At 53.5% G+C, this 21,902-nt stretch overlaps 7 protein-coding genes across 7 annotated transcripts; 3 read left to right on the top strand and 4 right to left on the bottom strand.

Annotated features, from left to right (window-relative positions):
* Positions 1-174: 174 nt before the first annotated feature.
* On the bottom strand, positions 175-3,747 carry BDP55DRAFT_643932 (SNF2 super family protein). The gene has a single exon (XM_060573548.1). The coding sequence runs from the start codon at positions 3,430-3,432 to the stop codon at positions 280-282; it is 3,153 nt and encodes a 1,050-aa protein (XP_060436470.1). The 5' UTR covers positions 3,433-3,747; the 3' UTR covers positions 175-279.
* Positions 3,748-4,020: 273 nt separating this feature from the next.
* BDP55DRAFT_643931 (uncharacterized protein) lies at positions 4,021-5,162 on the bottom strand. Its single transcript, XM_060573547.1, has one exon. It carries the CDS (start codon positions 4,847-4,849, stop codon positions 4,271-4,273), a length of 579 nt encoding a protein of 192 aa, XP_060436469.1. The 5' UTR covers positions 4,850-5,162; the 3' UTR covers positions 4,021-4,270.
* A 1,233-nt stretch (positions 5,163-6,395) lies between these two features.
* On the bottom strand, positions 6,396-8,594 carry BDP55DRAFT_643929 (very-long-chain acyl-CoA dehydrogenase). The gene is made up of 2 exons (XM_060573546.1): positions 8,316-8,594; positions 6,396-8,261 (listed from the first exon to the last, which is right to left on the bottom strand). Exons 1-2 carry the CDS (start codon positions 8,410-8,412, stop codon positions 6,436-6,438), a joined length of 1,923 nt encoding a protein of 640 aa, XP_060436468.1. The 5' UTR covers positions 8,413-8,594; the 3' UTR covers positions 6,396-6,435.
* A 2,194-nt stretch (positions 8,595-10,788) lies between these two features.
* BDP55DRAFT_626259 (membrane-associating domain-containing protein) lies at positions 10,789-11,355 on the top strand (the record flags this gene model as incomplete). The annotated part of the gene is made up of 2 exons (XM_060571614.1): positions 10,789-11,061; positions 11,134-11,355. 2 exons carry the CDS (start codon positions 10,789-10,791, stop codon positions 11,353-11,355), a joined length of 495 nt encoding a protein of 164 aa, XP_060436467.1.
* Positions 11,356-16,373: 5,018 nt separating this feature from the next.
* On the top strand, positions 16,374-18,205 carry BDP55DRAFT_643913 (uncharacterized protein). The gene is made up of 5 exons (XM_060573545.1): positions 16,374-16,844; positions 16,898-17,286; positions 17,344-17,737; positions 17,793-17,885; positions 17,949-18,205. The coding sequence occupies exons 1-5, from the start codon at positions 16,492-16,494 to the stop codon at positions 18,115-18,117; spliced, it is 1,398 nt and encodes a 465-aa protein (XP_060436466.1). The 5' UTR covers positions 16,374-16,491; the 3' UTR covers positions 18,118-18,205.
* A 332-nt stretch (positions 18,206-18,537) lies between these two features.
* BDP55DRAFT_643910 (uncharacterized protein) lies at positions 18,538-19,106 on the bottom strand. The gene has a single exon (XM_060573544.1). It carries the CDS (start codon positions 19,064-19,066, stop codon positions 18,800-18,802), a length of 267 nt encoding a protein of 88 aa, XP_060436465.1. The 5' UTR covers positions 19,067-19,106; the 3' UTR covers positions 18,538-18,799.
* Positions 19,107-20,996: 1,890 nt separating this feature from the next.
* BDP55DRAFT_140195 (uncharacterized protein) lies at positions 20,997-21,419 on the top strand. Its single transcript, XM_060565560.1, has one exon. It carries the CDS (start codon positions 21,117-21,119, stop codon positions 21,330-21,332), a length of 216 nt encoding a protein of 71 aa, XP_060436464.1. The 5' UTR covers positions 20,997-21,116; the 3' UTR covers positions 21,333-21,419.
* Positions 21,420-21,902: the final 483 nt, after the last annotated feature.

The following is a 21,902-nucleotide window of genomic DNA, read 5'->3' as shown; positions in this document are numbered from 1 at the left end:
CATAACCGGTATGAGTAATGGGGCTCATTAGATATATGTCTTCGTCGACGACAGGTTTGAAAATAATAATACCCGGGGTATTGATCACATACTGAAATGGGAACGAAACCTCAGGTTTTCCAATCAAACCAACCACACGTCTCATCAACATGGTACCCACCCACATTTTCAAAAGCTTGATTGGAGCCGCGAAGCTTCCTTTTCTATTACTCTTGGTAAAAAATCTCCAAAGATTCTAAACGCCGTGGGGTATCTCATAGCCATTGCCCAAAAACGCCATCAAAGTTCATCATCGTCACTGTCGTAGATGAAAATCGGCGTCCGCTTCGGACCACCACCATCCTCATCCTTGATCGTCAGCTTCCTCTCCGCGTCTCCTTCCTCCTTGACGTCTTCGTTCTCATCTTCGTCCTCCGTCTCTGTACTGCTACCTTCGACCGTCACATTCTGCTTCTTCACCTCAGCCTTAACCTCAGCCCCCGGCTCATCCTTCACCTCGGCCTTGACTTCCTCCTCCTTCACAGCCGCCGCCACCTCCGCCTGCGTCTGCACCTTGACAGTCTCCTCCGCCAACATCTTACCCTCGCGAATCTTGTAAAACGCCTCCAGGCAATTCCGCCTCTGCGTCTGCGTCCAGCTGCCGACGACAAGCGCAAACTCCGTCGCCGTCGCGAACCCGAACTCGCGCGCCATGGAGCAGAACTGCCGTCTCATGACATCCTCTGGCGGGTTATAGACATACGAGAGGCCCTTGAGCTTCTGCGCCTGCGCGTCAAACACCTGGCTATCCGCAAACAGAGCGCTGTCGCCCTCCCCCTCGATATCGGAGCTGGCGACCATCTCTGCCTTGCGCGAGAGCTGCTCCTCGATCTTGGACGTCCCAATCACTTCCGAGTTCTCGTGCGTGTACTCGACGCCCGCCGCAGACAGGATGGCCTGTACGGCATCGCTCTTGGCCTGTTGGTTCTTTGCCTTTTCGCCAGTCTTTGCGGCCAGGAACGCTGCGAGTTGGCCCATGTCGCTGTCTTCCGACGCATCCGCACCCACACCCCCTTCCAGCTTCACCTTGCCCAGCCCCTCACCTTCCTCCTTGGCGAGCTTCTCCATGTCGACGGCGGTCATTGCGATACCGGTCCCGGCCTTCGCTTCTGCGATGTTGGTCTTGTTGACGATGTCACGGATCACGAGCTGGTTCTCGCGGTACGTGAAGAGGTTCTCCAATCCAAAGATTTCTCCTTTGCGCTCAGAGTCCTGCTGAACACCTTTGAAGTAGCGACGTTCGGATGAAGCTGTATAACCAATATTTGCCTGCTGCTGCTTGTAAATCTGTCTCGCGTAGACAATCTCTTCAATGGTTCCGGTAGAGACGAGTCGAAAGACGTCGACATCCCGAACTTGACCGATACGGTATGCTCGATCTTGGGCCTGGAGATCGTACGATGGGTTCCAGTGAGGATCGACAATGACTACCTTGTTCGCAGAAGTGATATTCAGGCCGACACCACCAGCCCTGGTCGAGATCAAGAAGACGAACTGAGTCGGGTCAGAGTTAAAGTCATCCACAGCCTTCTGCCTGTTCTCGTAGCTAACGGACCCGTCCAGATACGTAACACTGTAGCTGGTATTGTGGAAGAGATGCTGAAGAATTCGAAGCAAGCGGACACTATGCGAGAAGACCAATACTTTGTCCCCGCTGTCATGCCAGTACTTGAGGAGTTTCTTCAAGACCTTCCACTTTCCGCAAAACTCCGGGTTGGCCAGGTTCATGATCGCGTCCCGGTTCTTGTAGAGGTATTTCCACGTGTCTGGACAGCAGGTTTGAAGCGTGCGCATCTCTCTCTTATGCTTGTCGTCTTGCTCGTTGCCCGTAGCCGGGATCAGGAGAGTGAGATGGTTTGACAGTTTCTGCAAAGTCGTTACGCAGGGGAAGATGATGGACTGCCACCCCGTGCCGTCGTCAAGCGTCTTGCGACAACACCATCCTTGCTTGTTGCCGGAGCCACATTCACAAGGGTCCGATAGGGTGCGCAGAAGTTCGACATCAGGCCTACTGATGAAGTTCTTGTACGCTTCCTGCTGCTGGTCCGTGAGGGGGCAAAAGACGACTCGGTCGCTCTTCTTTGGCAGCTGGTGGGCGATCAGCGTCTTCATCCTGCGCAAGAAGAAGCCGGGGAGCAGATTTGTGACGAGCTTTCTCGCGGTAGTTCGAGCGTCCCGCAATTGGTTCAAGGTCGCATCGTGGGATTGGCCCCGCGTCAGAGGTCTGGTAATGGTGGTGTTCCATTCCGACAGCGTGCCAAAATGGCCAGGGTTGGTCCAGTTCAGGAGAGTCCACAGTTCTTCGTACTTGTTCTGGATCGCCGTGCCCGTCAAGCCGATGCGACAAAGCGCGTTCACGTCGTTCATCGCCTTGGTGACCTCGGAGCTCCTTTCCTTCATTTGGTGGCATTCGTCGGCGACGACCGCGTCCCACTTGACTGTGTTGACCAAGCTCTTGTGATTCTTGTACGTCGAATAGGTTGTGATCATAATCTCTATCCGGCCTGCTCTGGCAGCGGACAGCACATCCTCTTTCCCCGCGCCGTGGAAAACGTCGACCTTCCACCATCCCCAGCGGTTCAACTCGTTCTTCCAATTCTCGATGATGGATCCTGGGCAGATGATCAGAACTGTCGGATACCAGCGGCCGGAAACGTCACGAATCTTCTTGAGCCGCTTCTTGTCCCGCTCGTCGGCGGTTTTGCCAAAAGCTGCCGTAAGGAATGTCGCAACCTGGACCGTCTTGCCAAGGCCCATGTCATCTCCGAGAATCCCTCCCCTTTGGTAGACGAACAGACGGTGCAGGAACTTGACGCCGACAATTTGGTACTCGCGCAAGTACTGGGCGATAGAAGCCGGTATTATACCTGCCGAATACTCGAGCTCGACATCTTCGTACGGCCTGCAAGGCTTGATCTTCGTGCTTTCGTCGAAATGGGGACGTCGCTCGAGATTTTGGGGTCGATCATCTTCGGGGAACACGACGTCCGAGTAGTCCGGTGGTAGCAATAGCCCTGCCTCCTGCAGCCTTTCCCGGGTCTGATCGAATTGTTTCCTTCGTTCTTTCAGATAGTCTGGCGCTTCCGCCACATCAAGGTCGTCCTCTTCCTCGGTGTCGTCGATCTTCACAACGCCGTTCTTCTTGGATGGCCTGCCTTTTCCCTTCGCCTTATCTTTCCTCCCCTTGCCAGTTGCGGCGCGCCGGCCCTTCTGCTTCTTGGGCTTGGGGAGCTCCAAGTCGGAATCGGCATCCCAGACTTCCTTTTCCTCGAAGTCAATGTCTACCTTTCGTTTCCCGAGGGCTTTGCTACTCGGATGTTGAGGTTCGTCGATTTCCGATACCGTCTCGCCATCTGATATCACTATCGCGTTTTTCTCGACCGGTCGGGTCATTGTGGCTGCGGTCGCATAAATCGCATGGCGTCATGGGTGTGTGGTAGCAGGACGTGAGGATGGTGGGGGTGTATGAGGACGCGACGGGACGCGACAGACAAGGTACTAGCACCTTGGGGTAAAGTTTCCAGGTGCCACAGGCCTAGGCAGCGCTGAAGGATGCGGGGGATGCAACCGGAGATGTCACTACCTCTTTTGGACATTATTATGGGTTTACTAGGTAATCGGAGATACGTATTCTACAAAATGCTATGAGCCTTCGGTTTAAGGTACTCCACAACTCCGCCCGGGGCCCGGGATTATGGGGCGACCGGAGCCCATCCCGCCGGCCAAGATGCCGGCGGAGTTTTCGGAGAGTTGCTTCCTCTCCCTCACAACCTACACTCTGCCCACACGAGTTGATAAACAAGAATAGTGTTTCAGCTGCACCGCATACCTCAATTGGATGGTCTCACACCGGGGTCGAGCTCGCAACACTGTCTGTTTGGCTTTACGCGCGTCTGAGACTGCTTTATCTGACCAGCACGTAGAAGCCCGACGTGGGAATCTTCCATTGACACTTTCGTACTTTGAGTACTTGAGACAAAACATGGTCTTACTTGGAACAGTCAATTTCTGCAAGTTTCTTCAGAGATACTTTCATTTGACAGTCAGTTCGCCATAGGCGACAATATTCTTACATAAGCACAGCAGCTTTTCCTGGCCTACACACTTTCCAGTCTTGAACCCGTCCTATTGCTCCTTTTGGGTATCAGTGTATATAAAGTCAATCATGATGGGGTATGCCTCGATGCTCCAGCGCCAAGTTCTCATCAAACCCCCCTTTGCTTTGAAAACGTCATACCGTCTCAATGCCTTTCAAGCTTTTCGTACTCGTATCACCGCTCTTCGTTTCCAGCTCGTAGCTTTCTCCGCTACCTGTGTTGTAGGAGCCCGCCCGCTCGGCATATTCCCGTCGGTATCCTGCCTCTTCCAACCGCTTCGCCGCGCTTGGGCTACGTAGCACATCTCCCTCTTCCTCATCAATGTACTTAAGAACCATCGTCCCCAGCCAATTACCAAACCTGGCGTTATTGGGAGGCGTTCTCGGACCGCGGAGCCGATCGTAGTAGTCTCGAATATACGGGCCGCGGCGCCAGAACGCTCTCGTGAACAGCGGGCTGAGGACCGGCAGGGTGACGGTGATGAGGCCGACGGCGGTCTCGCGGAACCCCCAGCGGTTGATATTGATGACGGACGGCGCACCGCCCAAAGTCGTGACCGCTCGAACGATTGCCGTCGAAATGACAAATACGCCGGATGAAAGCAGGATGCCGACGCCGATTTTGCGCTTAAAGGACACGCGGAGGTGCCAGAGAATCGGAACGGGGATGGAGAGGAGAGCCGCGTCTGTCAAGACGTTGAGCCACAATAGCATCCAAAAGTTTTGCGGTCGGAAGGTGCATTCTGGGCCTGGTAGAGGCCGAATTCGCCAGTTGTCGGAGTAGCTGTTCACAGTGTTAGGACGGCGATCGCGTTTGTCACGGGGAACGTACGGTTGACAGCTGAGTGTCACGGTGAGACATAGGACAATGTACGATAATCCACAGATCCAGAACAACGCGACCAGACTCCGTCTCCGTAGAATTCCAAGTGTTAGACGCTTGTAGAAAAATAGTACGGTGAACTTCAAGACCCCTAAGATTTCCGGGTCAGGGCGGTGTGTCAACTTGGGGGTAGGTAAGGCTTCTTACATATGCAACCTTTAATGACATTGTTAATCTCTAGCGATTCCAAGACACCGAAATATGCAGGTAGTGAATACGGCTTACCTGGGTATGTATACCAGGACATGAACTCCAACTTGGATCCCAGCTGGAGAACTGCGACATCGTGATCCGATAGCGATGGTACTGCATCTGCGGTGATGTCGATATTGGCTCCTGTGTAATAGCAGATTTGTACTACGTAAACATTGATGCTGTACAACACGAGATACTGCAGCAAACCAACATCAGTGCCAATTTGAGGAGTTTCTTCTTCCATCCAGTAACTCACTGGTAAAGCCAAGTAGTCGTCGCCGCGGAAGCCTCGAATCCCGACAGTACGAATACGAACCGCGAATCGCAGGAGGATTATGAAGACGCCGATGGCGTACCAGGCCTGCCAAGCAATACCCCATTAGCTACAAATGTCGATTATAGGCCGAGGAAACCAGAGCGGCTTACCCAGACTTCGGGCAGATAACTGTCGTCTTTTTCCAAGTGCACATTTGGACTTGGCTCCAACATGATCTCGTGTTGAGTGTGGCGAGCATCCGCATCTCGGTCGGTGGATGGTCAGATGGAATCGATGGAGAGCTATGGTGGAGAAAACGGGCAAACGATGGGAAGAATGTCCAAGAGCATCCCCCCTCACACATAAGGAAGAAAAAACAGCTTGTAACAATCCCGGGTAAACCCCTCTCCGGAGATCCCACGCCGAAGAGACAATGAACATGGGGGAAATCTTGCGGGCGGACAAAGGATAGCTTCCTTGCGAAGAATCCAAATCGAGCAACGCTAATCGGGTGGGCGCCCGGACAGAAACTCTAATTAGTGAGGTTGCCATTGGCACGTTGCTGCCACCGGCAGACGAGACTTGGGACGTGGCACTTGGGCCTCTATGATTGAGAATAGCAACGTGGGTGTGAGAGTCGGGGAGTCAGAGAGCCAGGATCTGCTATTACTCTCCGCGTGGCCGAAGTTGCCTGAGCAGGACGACAATGGCAAGTACATCACAATCTGCAAGAGATTGGGCTCAAGTCCGTCGTCTAGAGATGTAACCACCGGCCTCCCGGCTTTGTCCTTTTCGTCGTTGATCGATGGGCATCGAGTTAGTGTCGATCGGGCGGATAGACCATCGCCCACATCACGGACCTCTCGGGACGCCACGTGGGACTGCCGAGCGGTTTGCGTCTTTCACATCAGCTTGAGAGATGTCATGTTGAACTTTAATATTCTGCATATGGCAGGAAATGCGGCTCTAGAGCTTTGAAAGAGGCGCTTTGTTTGAGCCCGATCTACCGTACACGATGGTAAAGTTCCTCTCCAATCTGTCTTGTGTACCAAGCTGCGGCTCCTTCGACGTTCCTGGAGCCGGTTTTCCAAACGTCTCACCGCCACAGTTAGCTTGGTGGCGGGAGAGAATATCGAATGCTGCTTGACTCTCATCTTTTTGATAGTCTGCGTGAAGCAACGCGCCAATGAGCGCTTCTGCCACGATCCAGAGGATGCGTCTTGCGTCTCCAATGAGATCCGCCTGCGACTTTTCCATCAGGGAGGCTTTGACTGCAGTCCACGAGTCTTTTGGTTTCCAAACATTGGCCTCTCCTTCGACATCGCTTTGGGAAAAGACAGCGTCAAGCGCATCTATGGACTCCTGTCCTCCCTTTGGATGCTTCAATGCTCGCAAGAAGTCTGTTGCGAGAACATCCGTGGTGCCTTCCCAGATCGACAGCACGCAGCAGTCGCGGTACAGCCTGGCGATGTTCAGGTACTCGGTCTCTTCGTTCAGCATGTACCCGACACCTCCGAGAGCCTCCATACAACTGTACAGCAGCGGAAGCGACTTTTTGCAGACATAGGCCTTGCAGAGCGGTGTCAGGATGCGCAAGAGGGGCGCAATGTGTTCCTGGTCTGGTGTGATGGCAGCAAGAGCATCCGATAGACCAGACCTGCCCGCTTGCGGGTTCTCGTCCAAACCCAAAACGTATGCCGTGAAGAAAGTCAGAAGCATGAGACCGTGATACTCTCCAGTCACCTCCGCCAAGGTCTGCATGTGTAGCGGGCTTTCCGTCAGGAGCATCCGCTGACGCCTTCCTGCGCCGACTTGTCTGACTTTGGCGTATGCCCTCGCGACAGCCAGACCTCGACCCACGTATCCCACAGCACCTACGGCGGAGTGTATGCGCGTGAGAGTGAGGATGGTGCTAATCTCGTTGATGCCGCGGCCCTCTTGGCCCAGGAGCCAGCCTCGCATGCCATCGAGCTCGAGCTCGGCCGTGGGAAGTGACTGCGTACCAGACTTGTTCTTCAGTCTTTGGATCCGGACACCGTTTAGCTCCGTTCCGGCGGCGCCTTTAGGCCGTCCAGTCATTGTCACTGCCGTGGGGCTGTGTCGCCTCATTGGTGCGAAAAAGGCACTGATACCGCTCTGCGTCCTTGCGAGGAGGACAGTCATGGCTGAGTCCGTGGCGCTGGAAAACCACTTGAATCCTGAGATTGACCATGGGCCTAGAGGGATATTCTCCACTGCGTTTGCGAGGGCTGTTGCCGAGGATGGAATGTGCTGAGCAACTGTTTCGGTGAGAGATACATCGCTTCCACCGGTTCGCTCGGTCATCCACTGCCCGCTAGTCCAGGCAGTTGCTGGCTCCCGAGACAGAAGATGTTGAAGCGCATTCTCCAATGCCTTTCGTTGCGTTGGTTCCATGTCTCTTGAAAGATGAAGTTGTAAGAGTCGAGCTGCCCCATCTTGCATAGCCGATGGGCAGGTGACGTTGGAGGCCGAACTCCCCCACAAGTGAATCCTCAGGAACTGGACCACGCGAGCGGAGGAGCCGAGTGAAGCATCGTACCCTGTAGCGACGATGCCCTTCTTGATACCAAAGTCTTGCAGGCTGCGCCAGCCTTCGCCGACGACCAGCTCGGACGTAGGCCGGCCAAAGGAGTCACGGCCGTTACCGTTTAGGTACGGCTTGTTCTTCTCCGAGTCTGTGATCCAGGAGAAGACTTGGTCGGATAGTACATCCTCGCCGAGTTGCGCGATGTCGACTTCGACACGCTCTACAATGTCCCTTGGTAGGAAGACTAGATAGGTTCAGCAACATGGGACGAAAGCGATTCGACACTGACGGTACGTACGCCTCAAAGCTCTTTGAAAGCTGGCATCATCGAAGAATTGGTTCGGCAGAACCGGGAGCTCCTGGAAAAAGCCAGTATTCGAACTAGAGGGTTCCATGGCGGCGTATCTCGGACACTCAGATCTTTGGCAAGCGGCTAGGATGGGTGAGAGACTTGAACACTGTCTCGGGCTTCCTCCAAACTCAGGTGAACTAGGAACAGGTGCATGGCTATTGAACCCCAGATCCGGACCAAGATGTACCCCGGGTTCTGGGCCATGTATGATGTGAGACACTCGCGGGGCCGGCAATTTGTGGAGTTGCCGAGGGACCCCACACCCATAAAGTGCCGGGAGAGTGCCTTTCGGAGCCGACAGCTGTTTCGGCCGAGTTTCCGCGACGATTCTGCGAAGTATTTCCATCCCATCTTGATTGAAAAGGGAAGCCAGGCTTCCCGGTGGTCGGCTCAACAATGATCCCTCGATCTTCACTCCTCTGGCAAGTTCGGCACGGAAGCTCACATCTTTGGTCTTGGACAACATCATATCCCCAATCGAACGCGTGGCTGCGATCCACTCACCGCCAGATCGAGCCGACAACCCTCAATCTCGCAACTAGGACCATCGCCGGACGTGCCCTTGGCCCTACGTAACAGCGAAGGGCTAACTCCAAGCTTCCAATGTCTAAGTACCGGCATTCTACCTAGTATCTTTGGGCGGTACCAGAGGCCGCATGAAGACTACCTGGTAGGTAATATGTAGCAACGCCAGTACGACGAGACGATGCTACCAGAAGCAAGCGCAATAGTCCTGAATCCATCATCAATGTCCGACCGCGCATCAAGAGCTAAGGCAGGAGAGATTGGTCTCATTTGCGGATTCGGAGACGGCTCATGAGGCTTGCCGCTTGAGAGGCGTTTTGCGTCGTGTGGCTGAAGCTGGTTGGGCCGCTGAGCTATCAGCCCCGGATATTCGATGTGACTGTGACGTCAGACTCACCTTGTTCGGTGAACCATGATTTTCTGGTGATCATCTTGGGACAACGACATTCCAACGCAAACAGGGCAGCATCAGCCACATCTGGCCAAACATGTCGCACTGCGCTGGCCGCGTGACGGCCCCCTCAAAATGACACCCAAGCCTGCTTTTTCCTTGCTGATCTGGGAGAGTCTGGAACCAGTTGAGCCACAACGATCGCCACACACGTTGCAAGCCATTGGAAGGGCGGCCTCTTGTAAGTCACATTCTGGGCGATGCCGCAGTCCCGATGTTGCGCAAGTATTACTAATTCTTGTGTCTTTCAGACCGAAGAGAATTACGGCACAGAATGCCTCCATCAGTTGAATCGTCCGATGAAGTCATGCTGGTTGGATCTCATTCTTCTAATGGCCACAGGCCGCGATGTGCTACAACCTACACGAGTACTGCTGTTTTCATTTAGGGTAGTTCGACCTAGTGCTCTCGGCCTTGTTAGCCTTGCAATTTCCTTTTCTTTGCCCAGAAACCCGTCGCATTGGCTGACGGCATTCGAAATTTCGCCAATCTTACACCAACAAGCCTAACCGCCAGCCAAAACCCCCAACGATTATCTAAAGAAAAAAAGGTCGACAAAGGGGCAATCACCGCGCTTCCTGCAGTGCAGGGCAAGGATCGTAAGTATCGCGGCCCCCGGCAAAGGCTTGTTTCAAACTTCACGACCGGGATGGTAGACAACCACATCCTATCAGAGTCATGCTAGCCTGACATTGTCTATTCCTCTGGCCATTCCAGCCCCCGGTCTGATGACCTCACAAGACTGGGCAGAGACTCAGAGAGAGAAAGAAGAGCCAACACGGACTCCCGACAGAGTGCCACGAAGCCCAAACCCCGGTGACATTCTTAGCCAGTCCCGCCCTTGTTCCCTCCCTCCCTTTCCTCGCGTGTGCTACGGGTGCCGGGAGGAGGAGGAGGAGGAGGAGGAGGAGGTATCGTATCTTGGCAGGGACTCTGCGCGTGTACCGCCGTCTTCCTGCAGCAAAGGTCTCGGGACTTGTGTCGTTACACATCCCTCCTGTTAGACAACCTTTTTTCCCCCTTTGCTGGATGGATGTTGTTTGTCAAAATGGGTAAGCCCAGCGCTTTAGTCAAAAAGTATCGGCACATCCAAGCCGTGATCCAGACGCGTCTGTTGTGCTCGGCGGTGACGAGAAAGTCTGCAGGACTCCCCAAGACCATGGCCTACCTAACAAACCTGCTTTACCACCAGATCGTCATCCTGATGTGACTCTCCTCTTACTGGTCCGTGTCGCACAATTCTTCTTCGGCCTATCCTGAGGAGAGGTTGATAAATAGAGTAATATCATCTCATACTTTCCCCTTCCACTTTGGTTCTTCATCCATCCGACAACAAGATCAGCAGACCTTCCGTGCGACAAGTCCATCATCCCAAGCCACTCTAAACCCTCTTACGAAAAAAAGCTTGTAAGATTGTCAAAAAAGCCAACAACATCAATCACAATGGCGATTGATCGTATTGTGCAATTCATCCTCCGCGGAGCTCAGCTCGTGTTTGCCGCCATCGTGGCTGGTATCACTGGCGCCTACCTCCACGCGACTCAAAACACCTCGTCGTGGGACAATGGCCGTTACATCTACACCATCGTGGTGGCCAGCTTGTCGCTTCTTTTCGCCTTGATATGGCTCCTGCCCTTCTCGGGAAGCTTCATTCACTGGCCCATGGATATCTTCCTCAGCATCCTCTGGTTTGTCGCCTTTGGTTTGCTTGTCAACGTAAGTTCATCACATACTCTCTTCTACTACTGGAAACCAAACTCCGATCAAAACTAACATGGTCATCAACAGCTTATCGGTGATGGCTGCGGTCCCATCTTTGACTGGAGCAACGTCCACCCCCGCGGTGATGCCTGCGGTCGCAACAAGGCCAACATTGCCTTCTGCTTCCTGTCCGCCATCGTCTGGCTCGCCTCTGCCCTCGTCGGCCTCTTCTGGGTCCGTCGTCGCACCGCCGTTGCCGACAGCCGCCCCGCCGGCCGCCGCCGCTGGTACCGCTCTTCGCGCGTCTAAGGCAGCGTGTGCTGTACCTCTCGAATGCCGACACTTCCTTGATACCCTTGCCGCACTGTTCTCATTGGCTTGTACAATCCAAACGAAATGTGTGGCACTATCCATATTTGTCTTCTAATGATGTCCTGCGCTTACGTCCTTGATGGACAACGGCAATAGGAAGGAGTTGGAGGGCTAATCATGTTCTTTTCTTTTGCTTTTGCTTTGTTTACGAACGCATGAGAGAATGGCTTGACTCTTCACTGGAAGATCTGATACCCGATAATACCCTGCCTACTATATCATACACCCTAATACTATCGAATTTTGCCACCACTATACGCTGCTTTGTTCATGAATATCGTGCTTCCGTGAGCCCCTTACGTCACCGTGAGTGGGACGGTTTATAGACGCATTACACGATGAAAATATATACAGAACCTATCTACCAACGTTCATCCCGTCTCAACCATGGTGGATGTAGTGTTGTAGACGTCTGCTCGCCACTACAACAAGGGTTATGTTTCCAGCTTTCCTGGTCTCGAGGATTAACATGAACGGGACCCAGTCATCAAAGGAAACCACACAAAATGAGATGCGCTATCATACATGCATACTTCTTATATGTGCGTGTGTCTGCCGGGTGATACAGCCACAAGTCAAGCCACAACCTACCGAAGCATCTGAACAACCCCTGATAACCTTATTCCCGATTCAGAGTTCCTATCAGTTTAGCATCACCACCTGATCCGGCTGCTGACAGCCGGCAAGAGCAAAAAGCTCCGCGGTTCTTGGCAAATAGGCGATCCGGGGCAAGTGGGTCTCCCGTCGGGGCCGCAGCCCTAGGAAGTCCGGATGAGTGCCGCGACGTTTCGGGGATGCTGACTGCAGCCCACTTCGAAGGTAGATATTCGGACGTTCTATCGAACAATCTCCCGTTCATGATATGACTTCAAAAACGAGCGCTGTGTAATAATGAGGTAGGCGCAAGAGATCGGCATGTATTCAGAATGATTATGGTCACATGTTTCATTCGGAGGTTCACCGCCGCTGGAAGCATTTGAATTTGAAGTTACCAACGCAATTGCAGTCTTCTGACATTTTCCAAGTCTTTTTTGACGATCTTGCAGCTCATGTCTTGGATGGTCTGTTTTGTCAACGCCAGCGAGCCTGCACCAGCGTACGGCGATGCGTCAAGTTTTCAGCCCGGCGTGAGACAAACTTCGAAAACGTGTGTAACGGCACAGAACCGTTTGACTTTTTGATGAGACCGGTCTCATTTGGTTATCAACGGGGTCCAACGCTTGTGTGGACAGACCAGTGAGCTTACGGCGGCACATGCCATCTAATAAGAATGTTGACCCTTGAAGGCCTGCACAGTGGTGCGCAAAATTGACATCAAAACCCTGGATCGTGAGATGTGCGGGATCGCGATCACCACTTCCAACCCTCCTGTCTCGAAATGGTCTCAATTCATTGAATAAGGTGGATCATACGGACCACGAATCTGCACCATTTTTCGGCTTCACATGAACTTAGACTCTTAGTCCCGTTGCCGCTCCAATCGCCGCGCCATAGTGACAGCGGCACATCTCTACGTACTTGAGACAACACTGGTGCTAAGAGGAGTATCGGGATGTTGTGATAGACAGCAAACAAGCGATCGCGGACGCTAGGGTCTAGGAGACGGCTAAACCTCGTGAATGACGTAGTTTCTTAGCGAGCTCGCACCGAAGGATCAGACAACGTGGGAAGACTAGGCAAACAAGTGCCGCAGGATCTGAGAGGGATTCCCAGAGAATGGAATGGAATAGCAGAGCCGTTGGAAGCGCGATGAAGGGAAGCAGGCAAACCAAACTAGCCAAGTCTCACCAACAGCATTCTTACCAGGAGGGCGAATGCCCAGCCTCGGTTACTGACCGCCTCCCGGGCTTGCTGGGTCTCCTCTCTCTCTCTCTCACCTCACCTATGCACGCCACGGCCACCGCCTTTGCCCGTTCCGAAAACAGACGTGTGCTCCGCGAAGAAGCGTTTGAGAAAGGCTCCTCGTGACCCTTGATCATTGATGGACCGTGATGGGGTCTACGGAATCTGCAGTTCTGGACCGCTCCAAACCAGAGAACCACAGACCGTGGACCGTGTCTTGGGGGGGCGTGAGGCGTCAAGCAAGTTTCCCCATACTCTTTGCTCCGTACCTCGTTCGAAACTCCCCAAGCCACTGCAGTCTGCTGCTCCCGTGAGCGGGGTTAGGACGGGGACATCGGGAAACCATTGGGTCGAAAGCATTGTACCATTTGCAACTGAAATTACGTAGGATCCCGCCCTCCAAGCTCTTCTCCGACAACAAGTGAGATCTCTCTAAACTTTCACGATCCGCGATCACTCCAGAGGGGGAGACCTGCGACGTCTGGTGTCTAGACCTCTGGGCGGGCTGAGCAGAAATTGGGGGCCCCCCAGACCGCTTTTGAAGCTACTGTTGCCGTACCACCTTAGTTCTAACTCCAACTTGGGACTAGACTCTTCCTCGAGTTACCACGGCAGAGCAGCTCGAACTTTTGGCAAACACCCCTCGGGGACTGGCTTGTTCTCGTAAACGTGTGATTGAAGAGAGAGAGCGCCCGACTTGCGGGAAGACCAGCGCGTATTTTCTTCTTTCCCACTAGCTTGGCGTCGAAAAAATAGGTCACGCATACCCAAAGAAGATGACTTAGTGCGGGGGTCTTGCAGAAAGGAGGGTTTAGGCAGATCACTGTAAGGAACGGCGGCAAAGGTTTACGAGGCTTGAGTGTTGTGACTGCGTGGTGGGATGGGAATCGCGCAAATATGCCTTTGGTATGACCGAATTCCCGGCGATCTTTCTCTCTGACAATAGGTTATCACGGTTATTTCTGGACGTTATTTAGGCGGAGGGGGCCAAAAATGTAAGGGCGGGCAAGGGGCGGCTGGGTTTCTGCATCCAGGTTCCTTGTCAGGATCTCCCAAACGGGGACGGGGATTGTCAAGTTATCGGCTCCTCTGTGTTGTCACCCTAGAAACAAACAGAGAGGCATGGAGGGGTAAAAACAGACTGACGAGAAATGGTTGTCGAGCTACTTTGGCTCAGTAAGAGATGTGGTGGGAAGGACAAGTCTCTGTATGTCTCACTCTCCCCCACCTCCCACCTCCTTCATCAATGTTCCTCCGGCTTCCTCCTGACTGTCCGATGAGAGCCGCATGGCGTAATGCCCCGCAAGGCCGCGTTGAGGCGGGGTCAGAGAAGGAGGTCAGAGTAGGCTACATACAGGCATTCAGGCCCAGCTAGCGCCACGGCTTCGAGGAGCTGAGCATCGATGACCGCATTTTATGGAGTATGTGACGCCACACTACGGCACAATCTCACAGCGAAAACACCAAGGATCAGAGATCACTAGCCACATCACAATCTCCCATCATCTCCGGTCTCCAGTCCGGGTGTCCAATCATTGAGCTAACGCCACACGTGGGGCCGCTTAACCGAGCCTTCATACTGCGTCATTGGAGGGGGGTTTCTTTCTGTTGCCTTGGTTCTGTGGATGACTGGGTATCCCTGGCGGAGGCTGGAGCATACGCTTTCGGGAATGTCAAACCTCGATCCATGTCACATCACTCCACAAAGTCCACACGGCTCTGCACCTCAACCTCTAAGACCTCTCGCCTCCAGGAACACGACACGAACGAGAAAGCTCGGATCACGTCTTTTCCCCCTCGTACAACCGCCACCACGGATTGCGTTTGCCCGGCTCAGGCTCGTAGTCTATGTAGAGGTACCTTCGTAGGGACCCAAGTGTGAGATCTCCAATGTCTCACAACTCTCACTCAAATGCTCGCAGGAGTTGGAAAAAACTTGAGACTTCTCGCCGAATAGGCTGTGAGACACGACGCGCGGCGGCTGGTCCGTCTCTCGTTTTTGTCTCCAACGCTGCGCTACCCCAGTCAGATGCCAGCTCAGCTTGGCAACTTTGTCACGCTTGGACGAGACGGAGAGACGAACAGGAGCGCCAGGCGGAACAGCTAGGTACCTAGTTTCTGATTTCTCTGAAGCTTCCCCTCCTCCACCACGTGTGGTAGCGTACCTTAACGAAAAAGAGACATGATTTTCCAGGTTACCAATGGACACTCCAGTCCGAGCCAAAATAACCACACGTCCCCAATTCTTCTTCATTCGTCTTCGCCACATTTGCTGTCCATCTCGCAGCCCTATAACGTCACCAGCCACAGATCTTCATCCCTCTCGAACCGTCGTGACCCGCCGTGTCTTTAGACTATGACGGCGAATCCTTGACATGTTGCGTGCTGTTGAGTCTTGGGAGCCCTCTTCGGGGAGGCAATGAGTACCTTTGTACCCTATTCTCATGTGTACCATGTCAAACGGGAGGCTCCTATGAAGCATAGCAAAAAGGCTTGACGGAAACAAGCGCAGTGTCACGCCAGACAATGCTGCTGGGTCGTCATCCAGCCATGGCAAACTGGGTCTAGTTCACCAGTTCCCCATTGGTCTGGGGGATACATGCAGTATGGTAGGGGGGGGGCCCGGTCTCCCTCCGGAGCAGATGTACCGCATTACCGACCATGCTAGTCCTGGGCCAACGCCTCACCCCGACTGGCTGACAATTTTGAAGCTTGTATCCCGAATGAGACACCTGCGTCCAAGACCTATGACGATGTATGAAGTAAGTGCCCAAGCTGTCCCTCACCTCTGCGGCCCTTTCTCCTCCAAACCAAACCGAATCCATGCCGGCATGTATGGGCATTGGCGCTGGACTGGCCTAGACAAGCAGGCAAGCAGGCGCGGTGATGCAGGTTCCTTGATTGTTGTCAGTCACAGCGCAGACGTTGCAAGGGTGGTCACAGAGTGAGCGAGAGGTGGCCAGCCACGGGGCTTACTTGCTGGATCGGGATCGTAATTGTATGATCTACCATCGGAAAGGAGTTTTGAAGATGCAGCTTCTCGATGGTCTTTAATTCTATATAACCTCCAGAACCTCTCCTCCTCAGTCCAGTCTTTTCTTCTCTTCTCTCCTCATCATAACACAAGATACCCCAAAACAACCAACTCTCACAACCAACTTACAACCACAACCACCTCTTTCATAACCATTTGATTTAATTTTGATATCCCAAATCATCAGATAGCCCAATATGTCTTCCATTGTCAACAAGGTCAAGGACGCTCTGTCTTCGGACAAGAAGCACGAGACGCCTGAGGGAACCCACGGTCATCACGACAGTCGCGCAGCAAACGCCGCCGACCCCCGCATCGACTCTGACCGTGACCACCGCGCCAACCCTGCTGGTACCACCGGCACTCACACTGGCACTTCCGGCCTCACCGGTACCACGGGTACCCACACCGGCGCCCACGGAACCACGGGCACCCACGGCACACACACCGGTACCACCGGTGGCCTTACCGGCTCCCACGCGACGGGCACTCACACTGGTCACACCGGCGTTGGTGGCTACGATGGCCCTGCCCCCACAACTGCAGGCCCGTAAGTCTTACCTGCCGCAACTCTTATTTGAATTGTCACCTAACACCTCATAGTCACAAGTCTGACGCGCTGAACAAGGCCGACCCCCGTGTCGACTCTGACCACTCCAAAGACTACAACACCCACACCACCGGCGGCTTGACCGGCAACCCCGCTGGTGCCGGCCACCACACCACCGGTGCTCACTCCGGTACCCACACTGGTACTTCCGGTCTCACCGGCACTGGTACCCATGGTACCCACTCCAACGTCACTGGCTACGATGACCCCGCCGGTACTCACGGCACCCACAACTCCAGACTCGCCAACCAGGCCGACCCCCGTATCGACTCTGACCGCGACCACCGCGGCGCCACCGGTCACACCGGCATCGGCAGTACTGGCACTCACACCGGCACCCACACCGGCACCTCAGGTCTGACTGGCACTCACGGCACCACCGGTACCCACGGCACCCACACCGGCACCTCAGGTCTGACTGGCACTCACGGCACCACCGGTACCCATGGCACTCACACCGGCACCACCGGCGGTCTGACCGGCTCTAATGTCACCGGCTACGACGACCCCGCCGGCACCCACGGCACCCACAACTCCAGACTCGCCAACCAGGCCGACCCCCGTATCGACTCTGACCGCGACCACCGCGGTGCCACCGGCCACACCGGCATCGGCAGCACTGGCACTCACACCGGCACCTCGGGTTTGACTGGCACCCACGGCACTACCGGTACCCACGGAGTCGGCTCCAACACTCACAACAGCAGCCTCACTGGCAACCCCAACACCGGCCACACTGGCGGCGTTTCCAACACCGAGAACGCAGCTGGCCACGTTGGCTCAGCCGTTGGTGGCGTCCACGGCACTGGCCCTGCCCCAGGAACTGCTGGCCCGTAAGCTTCAACTTTCCAATCCTTCGCCCTGAACCTCAAGCTAATACCTTGCCAGTCACAAGTCAGACTTCTTGAACAAGGCTGATCCTCGCGTCGACTCCGACCTTGACGGCTCAAAAACCGTTGGAGGAAACAAGACTCACGCCCAGTAAGCGATTTCAGCGAGGGCTAAAACGATCCTGGAACGATGGGGGCTGACAACAGACCCCAGGGCTGGAACATCTTCTCACGCCAAGGACCCTACCGATGCCGCTCAGGTACCTCCTTCCGTGCTCGCTAAGCATATTGGAGAGCCGGAGACTGCGCACGGCGGTGTCCATGGAGACCATGGTCGAAGGAACTCGATCCCTTCTCACCAAGATACCCACCGTGGATTGTAAGGGAAGGGATGAGGAGGATTGCATGAAATGATACCTAGTACAGCTGTACCATAGCGATATGACCTAATGAAATTATTATTGCTGAAAACTTTCACTTTCTGGCGCACCTGGTTGAACATGTGTCTATAACTCAGGAATCTAGTGCAAATTCTATCGACCTTGTATTTTGGTCTTGTATTGCCAACGAACACTCTGCAGAACGTTGCCAGCGCTTATAACATCTTGCTTACTTTCTTAGATTAAGCTGCGGTCTTTGCTCCGTTTCCGAAGAAAGAGCTCCTAAATATCTTACTAACTCCACATGTGAGCCCCTGGAGAAAGATGCGTGATCGGAGCTCGTTAAGTATGCATGCCGACTTCTCAGATACTAGAAATTATTTGTGTTTCTTCCTTTTATTTTCTGCTTCCTCTTATAGCTACCAAGTGTTGACCTTACCTATTCACGGTGGACAAGGGCATCGGCGTTTGCCTACTCTCCCTTTTAGTTCACTTGATTAAGGTCACAAACAAATTCCTGTTTGCTGGATACATATGTTGGGCCATGTTTCACAAAAAGACAAAGTACTCGATGACCCCCGACACATTTCTAGCCAGAAACGCTTCGTCCTGTCTTAATCATTAGTTCTAGCCTCACGAGCGACCAGCAGCGCCTAGACTGCTCCTGATATGATGCAGATAGAGTCTAATATATCTTCTCCTCTGTGTTGTTCAGGCCATACGCCCCAAATCGACGCTTGGTGGAGGCGAGAGTAGGAAGAAGAAGAAGGCCGAGAAAGTAGTGGACAGCAGTTTCTTCGTGTAAGCTCATGGCAGGTAGAGGCTCGAGATGAAAGCGTCCGAGTTGTGGGCGGTCCACAAGACGCAGGATAGTATCCAAGTGGACACAACTGCCATTATTACATGAGCAGCCATAGAGGATCACGATTAAGATTACTAGAGTACCCAGCATATCTTGATGTTCTTCTGTGGCGGGCAAAAGTTGTATGACGGCTCTGTTTCCCTGCACCCCTTGTTCTGCTAGGCCGGCTCAGTGTCACGAGAGACTGTCCTGGCCGGTGCAGTCACGCCTCCGAATTCAGGCGCAGGATTAATACTATCAATGCAGTATCCTTGCAAAACACGCATGGGGAAAACCGAAGTACTCAAGCTCGATCTCAACTACTTGCTTGCAACAAGATCAGGTCGCAAGAGAGTCAAGAGCCTGCTTCCTGTCTCCTTCCTGACTCCAAGGGCCAAGAGAGAGTTAAAATTACACGGCCAACGTCCATCTTTATCTACTTGATCTGCTGTTGATACAGCCTCGTGGTCATATATTTGGGCAAAGCGTGGGACGTTCTAACTCTAATCTTCATTGAACGGGAATTTGAAAGAAACTCCATTCAAACTTGCCTCATAGGCAAGTTGATAGAGAGCCGTCTCTGCTAGCACACAGAGAGATGAAATTAACGGCCGTATATTCAATGACTTGCTCGATGCAGTGGATGTGCAAATTGTATCCAGTTCCGAGATGACTGGCCTCTTTCGCGACGTTCCTACCTAGCTCCGTCCTCCCCAGGCCAGGCCGCTGTTCTTATACAAGTAGCAGATGGGCCCGCTCAATACTGATATATCTTCTCCAGCCACTCAAACCTGAGACAAATACAATTCTCCCAGGCTTCGATTTTGTGACCCGATCTGTGGGCCTGTGAGTTGGCTGCTGAGTCGCCTATTGAGCTGGTGCATGTCGTTTCTAGCATTCACTCACGGAACTAATCTACCCAGAGACGCAAACATCTATGCCTACAAGTCACCGCTGTCCATGCATTCTCTTCGGTATATTCTATCAATGGGAGAAAGAGAAGGATAAGGGTTAAGTTTTAAAAATACTAAGGAGCAGTGTTCTGAAAAGCGAATCGTACCTTACTTCGGTAGGAACAAGGAGCAAGTTGACCCTGAGCCACACGAGCCAGAACCCAACGCTGATTGTATCACGTATGAACATTACATGGTGGGCAAGCTGATGAAAGTTCGCTTCACCGCTTAGCCTTATTATCATGTGTTCAGTCTCAGAAAGCTCAACGAGCGTAAGTGAGGTTGGTATCAGTGACCTCACCTAAGCAGAATAGATGCATTCATATTACACGCATGCCGCGATCCAAATGGATTGCAGATGATCATGGCAGACCACTGTTCCAACTGCGAGTCATAGATCAGCACATACAGCATGTTCGAGCCCCTTCCCGAACGTAGTATCAAAAGGAAGCAAACCGGAGATAATCTACTCATCAGCTAATCAATTTTTCCCTTAGTAGTCCGTCTCTAAGGGGTCACGAATAAGTTGAGTCCATGAAGGGCACGTCTGATATAACAACTAATAGACTTCGAATACCGCCAGAGTTTGCACGAATAGACGTCAACTCAACTCTGCTCCGGGCCCGCCGTCTCGGAGCCAAGCAGCGGCCCTCCGGCCCGGCCACATCACCGAAAGCCGGAGGCGTCTCACCGGCTCACGTCGGGGAGGCGGTCTCCCATCCGCCATCCTCCCCAACTCCCGAAACTCAAATTGACAACCTTCCTGTCTGATTACGTTTTTACCGTAACAAGCAACCCCCTTTTGCTTCTCTTTCCAGAATCCTATTCCTCCAATACCCAGTAACCAGCGGCAGTATCCATATGAACAACTCACAACGTGCCATCAAAGCGGCCAGCCCTCCATCAGCCGGGAATAGCGCCAAATACAGAGAACATGCCCGCGCGCGCACACACACACACCCATACATGAAAACAACGGCAGCAAAAGGATCTGCCCTACGTAAGGCAGAGCAAGGAAAAAAACGACCAAGCTAAGCCATATATCGAGCATGTCGCGGGTGTCCGCGGGCGTCCATAAAGATCTTCCTCCGCGCGCGCCCAAACTTTTGTCTTGCCTGGGTCGGAATACATGTATCCCGTTCTTTGGCCCAATACCACCCCGGAACAGCTCCGAGAGGAGGGCTAATTAGAGGTAAGGGCAGGAAAGAATGAAGGAAGGAGGGGGAAGGGAAGGATATGACGAGTCCCCCTTCGGGTTGCAGTACCCGAACCTCTCTCGCGTTCCTACTCAACCCACGATCTCGATACCGTGGCAAGCGTGGCCTCCTTTCCTGACCCGCGCGCCGGCACGCCCGCTTCCCACGAGTCAAGAGCCCCTCGAGGCTTGCGTGCAGCGTCGTAGGAGCATCGAATCTACTACGTAGAACGCCCTTCCTTTACCCCCCTGATAGCGCGCCATCGGAAGAGGGAAGTGGGGGCCCCGAAAATGATGTTCTGATGCCGTCCGTAGATCCTCTTGTTCGGGCGCGCTGGGCGGCGTACGCGGGAGAGGCAATCATACCGCATTCATAGGCATATAGGCAAAGAAACCCCCTGCATTATTCGCCTTGTGCTAATGTAAAGTCAGGGGGGAAGAGATAGTTTCGTGGGGCTGGCACGGCTGGTACGGAAAGAAAAGAATGTCTAGTGTGTATGTCTAGTATGGGGGCACGGGGGTTTGATAGCCCCAAGCCGTGCGTGGGACGGTTGGCTTGCATGAATGCGAGACCATGTGAGCCGGCTTGAGATGATGGCCTTGGCCTCTTGTGGATAGGGCGAAATGGGCGGAATGGGCGTGGTAGAGCGAGAGATGGTGCACAGTCGGTGAGGATTGAACGTCGTAGCGCTATGCGGGCTAGCACCGTCATCTTTGCAGTAGAGCGGATTTCCGCAGACACATTCGCTGAGAGCCAAGCAATGACAAAGTGACGACTAGCTCTTCTGGCTAGAGGAGA

The sequence above is a fragment of the Colletotrichum godetiae genome (assembly GCF_030913485.1).
Source record: "Colletotrichum godetiae strain CBS 193.32 chromosome Unknown BDP55scaffold_2, whole genome shotgun sequence".
Lineage (NCBI taxonomy): Eukaryota > Fungi > Ascomycota > Sordariomycetes > Glomerellales > Glomerellaceae > Colletotrichum > Colletotrichum godetiae.
The sequence above is the reverse complement of the archived record's forward strand: the minus strand, read 5'-3'. Positions and strand labels throughout refer to the sequence as shown.